Source organism: Fonsecaea monophora (genome assembly GCF_001642475.1).
Source record: "Fonsecaea monophora strain CBS 269.37 chromosome Unknown Scaff32, whole genome shotgun sequence".
NCBI lineage: Eukaryota > Fungi > Ascomycota > Eurotiomycetes > Chaetothyriales > Herpotrichiellaceae > Fonsecaea > Fonsecaea monophora.
In genome coordinates, this window is record NW_019173963.1 from 16,805 (window position 1) to 29,629 (window position 12,825).

The 12,825-nt window shown below is 51.4% G+C and overlaps 4 protein-coding genes across 4 annotated transcripts; 1 reads left to right on the forward strand and 3 right to left on the reverse strand.

Annotated features, from left to right (window-relative positions):
• Positions 1-904: 904 nt before the first annotated feature.
• On the reverse strand, positions 905-3,157 carry AYO21_05185 (hypothetical protein; the record flags this gene model as incomplete). The annotated part of the gene is made up of 1 exon (XM_022655155.1): positions 905-3,157. The coding sequence occupies one exon, from the start codon at positions 3,155-3,157 to the stop codon at positions 905-907; it is 2,253 nt and encodes a 750-aa protein (XP_022512436.1).
• A 2,964-nt stretch (positions 3,158-6,121) lies between these two features.
• AYO21_05186 (hypothetical protein) lies at positions 6,122-6,772 on the forward strand (the record flags this gene model as incomplete). The annotated part of the gene is made up of 1 exon (XM_022655156.1): positions 6,122-6,772. One exon carries the CDS (start codon positions 6,122-6,124, stop codon positions 6,770-6,772), a length of 651 nt encoding a protein of 216 aa, XP_022512437.1.
• Positions 6,773-8,377: 1,605 nt separating this feature from the next.
• On the reverse strand, positions 8,378-9,081 carry AYO21_05187 (hypothetical protein; the record flags this gene model as incomplete). Its single annotated transcript, XM_022655157.1, has 2 exons — positions 8,378-8,919; positions 8,985-9,081. The coding sequence occupies 2 exons, from the start codon at positions 9,079-9,081 to the stop codon at positions 8,378-8,380; spliced, it is 639 nt and encodes a 212-aa protein (XP_022512438.1).
• Positions 9,082-11,256: 2,175 nt separating this feature from the next.
• AYO21_05188 (tubulin gamma chain) lies at positions 11,257-12,624 on the reverse strand (the record flags this gene model as incomplete). The annotated part of the gene is made up of 1 exon (XM_022655158.1): positions 11,257-12,624. The coding sequence occupies one exon, from the start codon at positions 12,622-12,624 to the stop codon at positions 11,257-11,259; it is 1,368 nt and encodes a 455-aa protein (XP_022512439.1).
• Between the last annotated feature and the right edge of the window lie 201 nt (positions 12,625-12,825).

Below are 12,825 nucleotides of genomic sequence, written 5' to 3' on the forward strand. Positions count from 1 at the left end.
GTCACACCCGCACGGACAGAGCGATTTGTATCGTCTGAATGCCTTGGTGTGATGATCGAAGGATATTGCCCCTTGGACTTTACGCCTGAGAAAGACGTGGCGTTTCCATTTGATGATCTTGGTAGTCTGACTCTTCGAAATGTATAATCCTGTAGTTTGATCCTTCGCCAAGCAATGGGACGGCTGCGTTGTGCACTCATACACCGTTTGAAGTTTGCCACGTGAGATGAGCTGGCATGGATTAGTAGCCTGTCTCGAGAGTCGTGAACAAGGACGTTTAGCATAACTGGCAGGTCGACCTAGATGTTGTTTGTATGGGGGCCGTAGATTCTGTGAGGTATGAACTAAAGCGATGGGAGAATATGAGAAACAGAAGATATGGGATAGTAAAGAAAGCCTTCTCAATTAGTAGAGAGCCTTACGATCGTTGTTACTGTAGTGCAAGTACGGTAGTGACCGTCATAAGAGCTCATAGAAGCTCTGCACGTCGAGGCAAGCGGATAAACTCAATGCTGTGTCTGACACCAATAAAGCAGGTGAGAGAATTCCAATGGAGGTGCAATCAAGTTCTCTGTCAGACCAAACCCCTTTTTCATCTCTCACTGGTCTGCCCACTTGGGGCCAAGATCAAGAAAGGAGCGAATCAATTACACAGATTAAAACTAAAGCACGAGCTATTCATACAACAGATATTTGCTAGCGCCAAGGAGATGATGGAACAAGTTCTGAAATTAATTTCGATGTGTCTGTTCTATCAATCTGATACCACTTGGGACTTCTTCTCATGTTATACATAATATACCTTGGATAGCAAGCGGCTGCACTAGCGCTCTACCACATCTTGCTCAAGAACATCGTTGATAATACACATAAATCCTGAACGACAGATCCTTACCTTCATATCTCAAATTTCAACAGTCAGATACAAATCACCACTGCTCGATTTACTCGGGGTCAATCGGGCTTTCGAGGACGGCGACCGTTGTGGAACAATGAGATTCACTGTTCTCGTACTAGTGTTCGTGACTTCGTTCCCAGGCTGATCGATACCTTGCAAAGGGGGTCCCTTGTTACCACTTGGTGATTTGCTACCGAGTTCGCTCAAACTGGCTTTGGGAGGCTTCGATACGGGAGGAAAGGGAAATTCGACAATGTAATCGGAGAGGTATCCGTCGGAGGAGGTGGTATCTGTTTGCACAAAGCTTAGTTCTGCGCGAACAAGCTGATCCCTGGTTTGTCGCAAAGGTGAAGTTGATGGTGGTACAAAGGCCGACGAAGGGGACAGATTGAGGCTTGCTCGAAGCTGGGCAGGCCTATCTGCCTGTCTGGATATGGCGGCCGAACGAGGAATCTGAGGATACCTCAAATCTTTAATGGGACTCTCTTGCGCCGGTGAGACGCTACGAATGTTGAGGGGGATAATAGATGTCGTCATTGTGTTGACGTCCATCCCAAGCTGTTTGGTTGCTTCTTCAGGCGTTGTGTCTTCCTCAATCTCGGTATAGATGGAGCTGGTGGAACTCTGTCTTTCCGTGCGACGGCTCACAGGCAGCGTCTGTCTACTTGCAGGAAGCGACGCTGATTCAGATAGCGCCGGGAGATTCCGTGGCTGTGTAGGAGGCTCCACGGGCGGAGTGTTGATGACCCGAAGAGGGAGTCTCGCTGGAGGCTTTTTCCTCAGGACCTTTCTATTTGCGTACATTGACGATGGGGGCAGCTTGTGCTCAACGACTGGAAGTGCCAGTTGCGATGTAGCGGGTGCCCGGACGTTAACAGACGGCGAGGCCAAGTCAACGTTGCCGTTGTCGTAGGTTGGAGTTAGAGGAATCCTTGCTGTCTGTCCTGCAGACTTAGCAGGGCTTTCGGGCAATGCGGGTAATCTCAGGTTCGGAGGTGGGCCCCGTGGCCGATGTGACAGAGGTGGTTTCTCAAGTATGAACGGCTGATTGTCGACGAAAATTCGCTCTGGTTCTTGTGGTTTTGCTTCCGGCTCATCGTCAAACTCGGTGGCCTCACTGACAGGTCGCTGCGTATATCTCCTCCGTTCCCTGGTGGCGTCGATATCGAGTGGTGCGGGCCAAAGAACTGCAGGAGGCACCTCTGGTAGTAGCCGCGAGAAGCTTTGTTGAGAGGATGCGCTGACAGGGGAGTGTTCGCCGGGCATTTTTGGCGAGACGGCTATACCAATCTCTTCTGGTCTGATGCTCTTCCGCCAGAAGCTTCGCCTCTTTTCTTCCGTCGGTTGTTGCGGAGCATAGAAGCGACCCGGAGTATTTGATACTGTAGGGGGAGTTCCAAGGTTACCGAGGGTTGGCTGACTCTGTTTCTCAAAGCTCTGAGGGTTTACAGGTGGTGACGGTTCGATTAATCGTGAGCGCCTTTGGCTACGTCGATGCATTTGACGCCGCTTTCGCATCCAGAATGAAAGAATGAGCAGTCCAATAACGATAGCAATAGTCGCGGCACCCCCGATCGCAATCCCTGCAATTTGAGTGGTAGAGAGACCAGATCTAGGAGTTGCCTGTTCCGGCACAGCAGCAGCTCCTGATGTCGTGGAGGACTCGGTCGACCGGCGAGTGGTTTGGTCTACCATAGTATTCGTTGGAGTCTCTGTTGGCGCAAGTGAACCTGCAGACGTTGGCCATGCCTCTGATGTTACCATCATCCATGTTGGTGTGTCCGTTGCCATCACAATGGTGCTGACCTCCATGGTGGATGTTGGATTTCCTATAGTTGCGGGTAGGCTCTTCATAGTGGTAGATGTCGTGGTGGAAGGCCCAATGATTGTAGCAGTGATGGTTCGAGCAGTCCTCGGTTGAGCTCCTGGCACAGAGTTGCAGACGCCGTAAACCTCCACGTCCTCCTGATCGTCTGCTATACAAACAGAGACCACACACTGTACGGCACCTTCGCCAATTGTAAGTCCCGAAATGTTAGATTGTGCACAGAGGTATTCGATGTCTGAGGTATTTGCACATGTGGCCCCTGGATAGTTTTGGCTTGCAAACTGTTGGATGCAGGCAACTGCGCAACTGGGAGTAACAGCGAGAAGGGAGGGAGGAAGGCAGGTGTTTGTCGACGTCTGTTGGGCCCGGAGCTTATCGCCATCGATAGGATTCGACAACCGCCTGTGGAAGATCCGCGTATGGTCATCCATATCAACAGGGTCGCCTTTGTCATCGTTGAGGCATCATGGGGGTCGAAGTGGCCGTTTGCGGAAATAGTTCTGGGAACAGTGACTACACAGTACATGAGCAGGTAAGTAGCAAGCAGCGCCAAAGCGCAACAGTGTTCAATGACAATGGCAAACACCGTGAACCTCGCATATGTAACGCGAGAGAGGACCTGGGAGTCTTTTAATGGTGAGGGTGCCCTTGTTCTTACCTCACCCCTCGACAAGCGCGGATGCAAAATTTTTGTCCCTGGAAAAGGACATTCTAACGGGAGCATGACGATGGCGGCTGGGATATTGACCTGCGATAGGCCGTATAGCCTGAAACCCATAGAGCATCATGGTGGGCGTGGTCGAATGTGAGGCATTGGATGAAGCATAGTCGCTGAGCCCAGCGGTTAGGGCTGGTCGTGACTGACCACGACACTCTCACGTGACTGTTGGTTCCCCCTGGCGAACCCCCAGATGGGGAAATGTCTGTAGGGCTCCGTAGGGTTCGGATATGACCGGCGGTTACAGGGCGCTTCCACCACTCGATTAGGATGAGTGGCATCATATTACTACGCAAAGACTTTGGGACTTTTTTGACTCTATTATATCGCGGTCTTCAAGTTGTAGCGCAATCCCAATATGTGTCCGTACTCTCAAGGCTTGCGACCAGTGTTCCCCTCTGGCACGGCCTCATCTCATCGACACTGTTTGCGCCAGCACCACAGCACTGCGCTACTTGGGGATTTTGTCATGCTGCGACAGGCCACCAAGGGTACTTTCCTGGTCATGCACGACTTAAGATTGCCAATCAATCGGTTCAGCCCTAGATGACGCATCTTGACCGTTGAATACGGGATTAAGGGTTGGCGTCACCAGGCTTCCACAAATCTCCAAACTGTTATCCAGGAGGCTCGGACATGGCAGTTCCGGAGCTCGTCTTGGTCTCACCATTTCCCGCAAAATCGCTAGACCAGGGGCAGAAAGCTCATTTAAACGATCAAGGAATAAAATATTAGAAATTCATATGAATCGGATGTAAAATGTGTCTCATTATGCTGAATTAAGACCTCTGCATCCAAACCACGCACAGCAGAAAGGGGACCTTTGTGCACCGAAGTTGGACGGAGAGGCTCCCATCCGTCTAGCAAACAAGTCGGTCCCTCGGCCAAGGTCACACCACCCTATCCAGTCTCAATACCCAGTTTCATTCCAGCAGGATCTTTGTGATTTCCGTGCGAGATCGGACTCGTGCCGAGGATGAGATTGTGGGCATTATGAGGAGTGTGTTGTGTTTTGTGTCATGCTCCGAGAATCAAAAGCAGGTGGGGGATATCAAGATAAGACGAGGTGATGTCGGCCCTCGACAGAAAGAGGAAAGGTTTCGACGGTTGATGACATGACATTAGGTTCTTATCACTCAGTATTTCAGGATAATGTAGCTGTTGCAATGTTGTTAGCTTCAATTCCGGGCGAAGACGACCGGGCGCGTCTTTCTACGTACAGAGCGTGAATGATACCCGGGATATAACCCAGGATTGTCAACAGGATGTTGATGAAAAAGTCGGCATTGCAACCTCGCTCGAGAAAGACACCAAGAGGTGGAAGGATGATGGCAAGGATAATCTTGCAGATGTCGCTGGAGGTAGCTGGTCAGCTCTGGTGGGCGCACTGCGCGGAAGGGGACGGAAGGTGGAAGGCGGAACAAGTGACTTACGATGCTGTGAAAGGCATGTTGATTCAATTAGAAAAGGCCTGCGAAAGAGGTGTTTGGAGTTGAGCGGGCGTAAAAGGCGAAGCTTACGAGTAAAAGCAACAGTTTCTGTAGACAACGGGATGGTGAGAAAGAAGAGTGCGCGACGGAGAGAAGATACCAGTCACTTTTAGATGAGATGCGCGGATGGCTGGGGAGAGGCAAGTCACTTAACAGGCTTTGGTGGCACGGTGGGCACCGTGACTCGGATTACGAACAGGGCACACGAGGCGCCTGGGAACATCATCCTGCCTTCGGCAGAGGCCAGCCCCCCTTAACCTTGTTTAACTTGGAGGCCTCCTTAGGCAACCTCAAAGGCACTTGATGTCCTTGATTGCAGCCACCCATGACGTTTCTTTCAGCGCCAACCCCCTTCAACGCGCCTTTTTCCTTCCGTCCCTCTCCACTTATGGACTACTATGACCAATCGATCGCCAAACCAGGAGATTACCAACTCGGATATGGATTAGACGTTTTAGCATGGTGCATCGTCATCACAGCACCGCCACAAAATGTGGCTTGACGCTCCGTGATCTCCGTCGCCCTGCCACTCTTTTTCCTTTTCCCTTCCGCCACACCGTCATCTCCTGATCAATTTGACGTGGAATGCTGTGGCTGAGGCATTGAAAGCCTCAGCATGAAACCGCAGATCGAAGAAAAACTCCTCACGAGACACGTTTCAACGTGGTAAGGTCAATCATTGACACTTGTACAGCGTCAGCAGAGGGAATAATCGATCCATTGCCCAGACTTACTTGGACCAGTTCCCGGGTTCACCCCAAACCGAGGACGGCGAGCCGGCGAGACGGGTGAAATGCTATGAAGTAGGGACTTGGCACCGGTGGTGCTGGGGTGATAAATTTCGTCATCACGGCAACAGAAACACCACAAACGCGGTGGGGGGTTGTTTTGGTGATTGTTCTATATCGGGCTACAGCACACTCACCCCGAGAAAAACATCTCAGCCGTGAATTCGTATAATGATTTAGCCGAGTGGCACAAGCGAACCAACTAGGCTCCTCACTTCAATCCTACCTTTAGCTCCAGCCCACCAAAAAGAATGCCTTGTGCTTTTGGTGCGGCTACCGTTCAAGATTGTTGGTAGGGCAACTCGCGGGCTATAATGTCTATCTATCGATCTCGGATCTTGCCTCTCTTCTGCCATGAGTGAGGACTTCTGAGCCAGATCTAATTTGCTGAAAGAAGCAATGAGTCCAAGCTCGACGAAGCCTCAGTTCCTTCGGTCTCTCTCGTCTACCACCGCACTTAAGCCGACGAAAGACAAGCCTCGACTTTACGTTGTCCTCTACCCCCGGAGCGCCTCGTCTACAAATTCATCCTTTCGCAACGCCCTCAGCTGTGACTCTTATCACTGGTCTCTCATTGTCGGCCCTCAAACCGCCCGGCGAACTGATCAAGGGATCCGCTACCATGTAGCGCACCTCGATCACGACACCAACCAGCACGTTTACGAAGAACAAGACATCTCTACAAACCCCATTGCCCAAAGTGCTCTGGTGCGTGTCGCCGTGTGCAAGGTCACGGACGAAGAGCGTCTGAATTCCATTCTTCGAGATCTTCGCATTCCCGCGGACGACTCGGCATTCAATTGTCTCACCTGGGTCCGCGAGGCATTTTGCAAACTCCACGATGATGGAAAGTCGGTGAAGAGTTATCTCAATGCAGACGATTGGCAAGCTGTGGAGACGTGCGCGCGGAAATACTGCAAGCGGAAGAGGGATGCGGGTAGGTTTCAAGAAGGGAATGCCCCTGCTAACAACAACGGCGCCAATACTGCGTGGAGTGTGGATAAGATCAGCACCTTCAATTTTTGGGAAAACCGTGAGACGACGGCCTAGGTGTCGGCAGAGTATGCGGGTCTAGGTTTAGGGCAGTCCGGTGCGCATAGACAAGTGTTGACTGGCATCAAAGGAAGACGTCGAGATGGAGGCGTTGAGTGGACCTTGCCTTATTCCATGGCATACGCTCCTCAAGTACACCAAACGCAACATAGCACGTATCCCCAATTCCGTTGAAGAAGTTATCGTTTTTCTTTTGGACATCTGTGAGTTGCCCTCCGGAGCGTCGCATCACTACGAGGTACTTTCAACATCTTCACTAGAATCAAGTGCCACAGGGACAGACTCGGGGACATACATGGAGCTCACTCACTCACCAAGAGACCAGCGCAAGTCAGCAAACAAGTCAGAGAGGAGTATTTACGGGAATTACGAGAAAAGAAGTTGAGGTCGAGCTTCTTGACGGAGAAAATAGGCTCATCTGCTACGAAGTACCGACTGAGTTTTTTGCATTTTGAACACTTCTTTATCTTTTCATTCGTGATAACGGCGCGCAACGCAGACCGAGTGCGCCGCCCTCTATTAAATGTTACATATTTTTGACCTTTGTATAAAATCAACTCAGATGCGCATAGCGAATAGCATTGCATGCACCATTCCACCAAGCACGAAAAAGGTTCGCGTAGTCGTTGTCCTGTTCCACAGCTCAGTCAGTAATCAGTCGGTCAGTCCATGAACGAATGACCTGCAACGTGCCGAACACGGAAATCTATTGAAATATATTCAGTTCATGTCACTAACCACGTGCGACGAGCGCAAATCCCTCGTAGACATACAAGCCCATCTATCTGCAGGCCTGTCTAGTCGTCTGGTTGTCTAATTGTCTCTTTTCTTTCCCCGCTTTCCTTTGGTCCCTTCCGAAGCTGTACTCGGTACTTCGTAATATCTAGCACAACATGTACACGTATGTGCCGTGGGTTGGGCTTTCGAGAGACATACGTGACCAACCATACTGACTTGACAAAAGGAGACAATTGACTGGATGGTCGGAGTACAGAATCAATCGGCATTGAGTGATTGGCTCGGCCGCAGTGCGAGGAGCTTAGACTGTCCTCGAGCACGGCTTCCGTTATTTCCCTGTTTGGTATGCGAGTGAAACGGTCATTGATCGTGACTGTGAACGCTGAGTATTGATATACTTCTTTATGTGTAGATGACCCACGAGTATCCCATGCCCGTTGCGAGGTGCGCACAAGATTTATCAACCTGAAAGTCCGCAATGAGCGGGACAATCGCAGGCAGCACGAGTTCGAAGGCTGCAGGACGAAAGATATCCCCATTCAAAAAGCACGCCGTCTGTTTCGTTGTGCATAGTCCATGATGAGGTATTCCCGATTCAGATCCCACAATCCCAAGTCCTAGCCTTAGCCCTTGCCCAGAACGAACCCTGAGACGGTGAAGTCCTTCCCATGTTCCCTGCCCACGAGAAAAACAAAATACCCCGTATATCGCCGTGAATGGGCCATCGTACAAACGCCGAGTAGCAACGCTTCTGCCGAGTCGCAGAGAAACAAAAGCATAAGATATTGTATTTCCCGCCACGCATGTCACTCTCTTCGCACTTGGAAATGCCACTTCAGATCATTCAGAATCATGATTCCTTCTCTAGAGGCCGCGAAGCATCACGGTCCGCTCTCCTTCCAATTTGGCCGCGTTGCGGTCCTTGTCCGCTTTTCTAGCGTCTTCGAGGCCTTCACAGTTATGAGACTCCAACATACGGTGCTTTCCGCAGAAGCGCTTCTGGCAAAATCCGCAGTCCCCCACAATTGGTTGAGCCGGTGCTTTACACCCATCTTTAGAACACCGAGGCTTGTTCGACTTCCTCTTCGTTGGGGTGGCCGCGCCCGAGGGTATGGGTGTTGATGATGTTGATGCTGGTGTGGATGGTGATGGTTGAGCGGTGCTCATCTCCGGTGCTGGCGCCTGGGGTTGAAGTTGTGATGCATCTATAGGTGTGGTACTTCGTGACGGCGCAGACAGCTTAAGTGTTGATGACTCTTGGAGCTTGAGCTCTCCCACAGTGGTTGAGGGTTCAAGATGCCTCCCATCCAGCATGAGCTGAACGTCTGCTGGTAGATTGGTAGAGGCAGAGAGAAATTCCAGGACATTGGAAACAGTGTGAACGGGTCGCACGTTCAGTTTGATGGCTGCAGAGACACTTGTTAGTTTGCCATCAGGAAACAAAATGGAAGTCCCATGAGGCGAGGCTCACTCTTTTCGCCGCTGATTTGCACCTGGATGGCCATATTGTCAGCCGGAAGGTCTTTGCCGGTGCTGGAGGTTGCGGAGCCAGATCGTGAGCGATTCATGTTGAATGTGAGATTTGATGTGAGGAAAAAGGATGTAGGTTGAGGAGCAGGCGATCTTTATGTGGGTTGGAGATTGCGGTTGAGGAGGATCCGGCGCAGGTAACCAGGCTCGTGACCGATGACGAATGGGCGATTAGACCAGTGCTGAGTGGAGTACTGGTAAGGAGATAGCGTGACGGTGATTAGAGGGAGGCAAGAGTATAGAAGGCAGATGATGATCTGGCTATGTGTGTGCGGTTTCAGCGGCCTGTTGGAATGAGGTTGAGGTTGGATAAAGTGAGGATAGAAGAATGACAGTGAGGTTGGTGCAGATGAGTCGTGTAATGTACTGCCTGGGTAGTAGCGAGCTGGCTAGTCAGATGGACAATCAAGCCAGGGGACAAGGCGACAAGATGAGGCAAGCAGGTGGCTAATGGGGAGGTTAGTGGTATGTGGGAACTAGTGACAAAGGTGGCTGCTTGGGGACATTGAGGCGAAGGTCAGATACGAGTGGTCCTCGTACTTACCGAGTAGCTGAGTATGACGGGGGCTCCAGTGGCTCGGAGTTTGACAACGAACGTATGGTGGATGGCGGATTTGCGGATGGTGGATGGTAAATACGGAGAAAGGGACCCAAATTGACCCAAGTTTGAGCCACCTAGCACCTACCAGCGCCCAGGGCAACTCTAGCAGTGACAGTGACAGTGACCGCTACTGACCAGTGGGTCCCAGGTCCCAGGGGCCCAAGTAAGGGCTACATAAGTGGGGACCCCGTGGAAGACAGTGGCAGGTCCAAGAATCAAAGAGACCGAACAAGAGCGAGATAAATCCACGGCAGCGACACAAAGACTGCACAAGGGTGTCGGAAGGAGCGAGGGGCGAAGGGGGATGAGCGTAATCGGAGAGAAATAAGAGAAGGTGAAAAGCTTTCAAAGGCGCTCAGTCCGAGCTGATGGGCTGGCAATCATGATGATGGCGCATAACATAATTGAATAATAAGCTCAGGTCGTTGCGAGGGTTTATCGCGCTCTCGTGTCTCGTGGCGGCCAAAGCTACCCAACGAGCCAGGTCCCAGCCACTGGCCAAAGAGCCAAAGAGCCAACCGCTCAACCGCTACATTGGGTACAGACATAGCTTCATTATCGTGGATCAAATCATCTTAAAAACACACGTCTTGCTCTGCTGTAACTCATCCAAGCCATACAATCCCACATCCTCCCAATCTGGTCCTTTCTCCATCCTTTCCGTCCTCTTTCGCCTTTGAGCCGCCATATCCGGGCGGTGGTGACGGAAACAGTCCCTCAATAATTCATTATGGCTCCCAAGCCGCCCTTTTCCTGGTTGAGGTCCAGATCGTCGGTCTGAGCGCTGGGGACTCTGACCTGCCTGTGCGCTTGTTCACTCGTCAGTGCTGACCCCATCAGGATGCCCTTGTACCTTCAAAGCGACGGACGCCCATGGACAAATGATAACTAGCCCGCTTTGACACAATTGCATTGTTGGCACCTGTAGCTGGCTGCGACGCGGCTTTCCTCACTTGGTAGGCAGCTCTGATTAGTCTAGGCCTCTCCCAAAGCAGTCCGGTTGGCTTTTGTCCGAATGCGGCATGCGACATCGCCTATGCCTCCCATTCAGGTCCGGTATGCGTGGCGGCACGAGGGACAAACGTTGTATCTGTTGCTGCCATCCTTTTTAGACTCCAGGACTCTTATGCGAACGGCATCTACCGTTATCGTGAAATAGCTTTCCCACTAGTTCATATCAAACAAACCTTTCTTTCTTCCACCTGATAGTTTTCGGGTCATGTGTTGGAAGGCACTGCCCCGAACTTCCTGGCTGGGCTCGATCTGCACATGCGGCCGAGACCCTGCATATTCCCACTTCTCCTGGTCGCGGCCTCTGCTGGGCCGATCCAGTACCAGGGCAAGCATAGGGAAAATGCCCGCCCAAACAATCATGCTAGAGACGACCCAAATATGTATGCGACATCGGCGGGCAACACCATTTCTTTCCCCGTTAATGCTTCAACCATCACCTCACACACTTCGAAAGATAGTTCTCTTCCCCATCGCCGATGCTGCTGTGAGCTCGTTTGGTCGATTGGTTGTCATAGAGACCACCGTCTCGCTGTCATGTCAGTGGCCGACTCCGACAGCCCTAGGTCTTTTGTCGGATTCCGGCCGGGAGTCGGCGACCTCAAGCTCCTTCAACTTTCTTTTCTCCAGCGTCTGGATCAAGGTAATCGTCCTTCTCTGCCGCCTCATATTCACCAATCAGGCCCATCACGACCTCCTTCGCTTCATCGAATTCGGCGAGTCCTTCAGCAAATGGCGCTTCCTTTTTATATTGCTCTAAGTAGGCATTTCGTTTCCGCATTTTTTCGTACTGCACCACTATTCTCCGGAAGAGGGTAGCCACGCTGGTGTGGTTTGCTAGCATGAGACCTGAAACTCGATGCGTGTTTGGTAGGTACGGAGATTTCTTGGTCAAAGCCACCTGGATCGAGGCTGGACCCCAGGGTATGAAATTTGCCATTCGCCGCTCTCGAATGCGCAGAAGGGATTTGTGAACGTCGGTTGGGTCGGCCTCGCCTTGGATGATGTTGAGGATGGAAATGTAGCAAGAGGATTTGGAGGGGGTGATGGATACCATTCGATTCTTCGGTTGGAGCAAGCGGCGCATCACGTCAAGCACCGTGGTTTTTCGCACGGTTTTAGCTTGGTCCACATTATCCCCGGTGAACGGAGTATAAGCGGTCATCAGGAAGTGGCACCGTGGTGTAGGAATCAGAGACGCGATGATTCCAACCAGATCATTGTGCATGTATCCAGGATATCTCAGCGTCGTTGTAGAGGCTGACATGACTGTCGAGACTAGCTGATTCGTCTGCTGAAACGAAGGCTCTTGAACATGCAGTCTTTCTGATGCAATGCTCGATAGCGCACCATTATCGAGGACCACCACACAGTCGGCGTTCTGTGTCAACCGCCGCATGGTGAGCAAGCTGTTGTAGGGATTAACCACCACGTCGCCCGTCGCAGTGTCTGGAAACACCGAGTACGTCTGGATAATCTTCTTGGGAAACCGATCATTCATGCGCTCGAGGAGGTATGACCCGAGGCCCGACCCAGTACCGCCGGCAATCGAATGGAGGAGCATGAATCCCTCGAGCGAGTCGCTGCCATCAGCCTCCCGATCAATCATGTCAAAAATCTCCTCTTGAACCCTCTCGCCCGCCGCGTACCCTGCCGCCCAGTTATTCCCTGCGCCCATGCCATGTTCGCCGATGAAGAAATTCTCCGGGTTGTAGATGTTTTTGTAGGGGCCACTTTGAATGCTATTGATGACTCGTGGTTCGAGATCGATGAGGATGGCTCGAGGGATGTAACGTGTGTCGTCGCTCTGGTAGAAGAAGACATCTTTGCGGTCACCGCCTTCGGTAGCAAAGTCCTCAAGGTTTCCATCGCGAGAGATCCCATGTTCTTGACATAGTTGTTGCCAGAATCGGGAGCCGATTGCGTTACCGCACTGGCCTGCTTGGATGGTGATAATCTCGCGAGGCATTGTTACGAGACCGGTGCATTTGTAAGGCGGGTTGATGGCAGTTGATACTGGCAAATAACAAATTGGACGTCAACCAACGCGTACCTAAATTTCACGCGTCCGGATGTGGGGTGTGGGGGTTTAAGCAAATCATAGCAAGGGACTGTCGTCCAGCACACATTAGCACCAATACAAAATCTCTTGATTCTATAAAACTTGTAC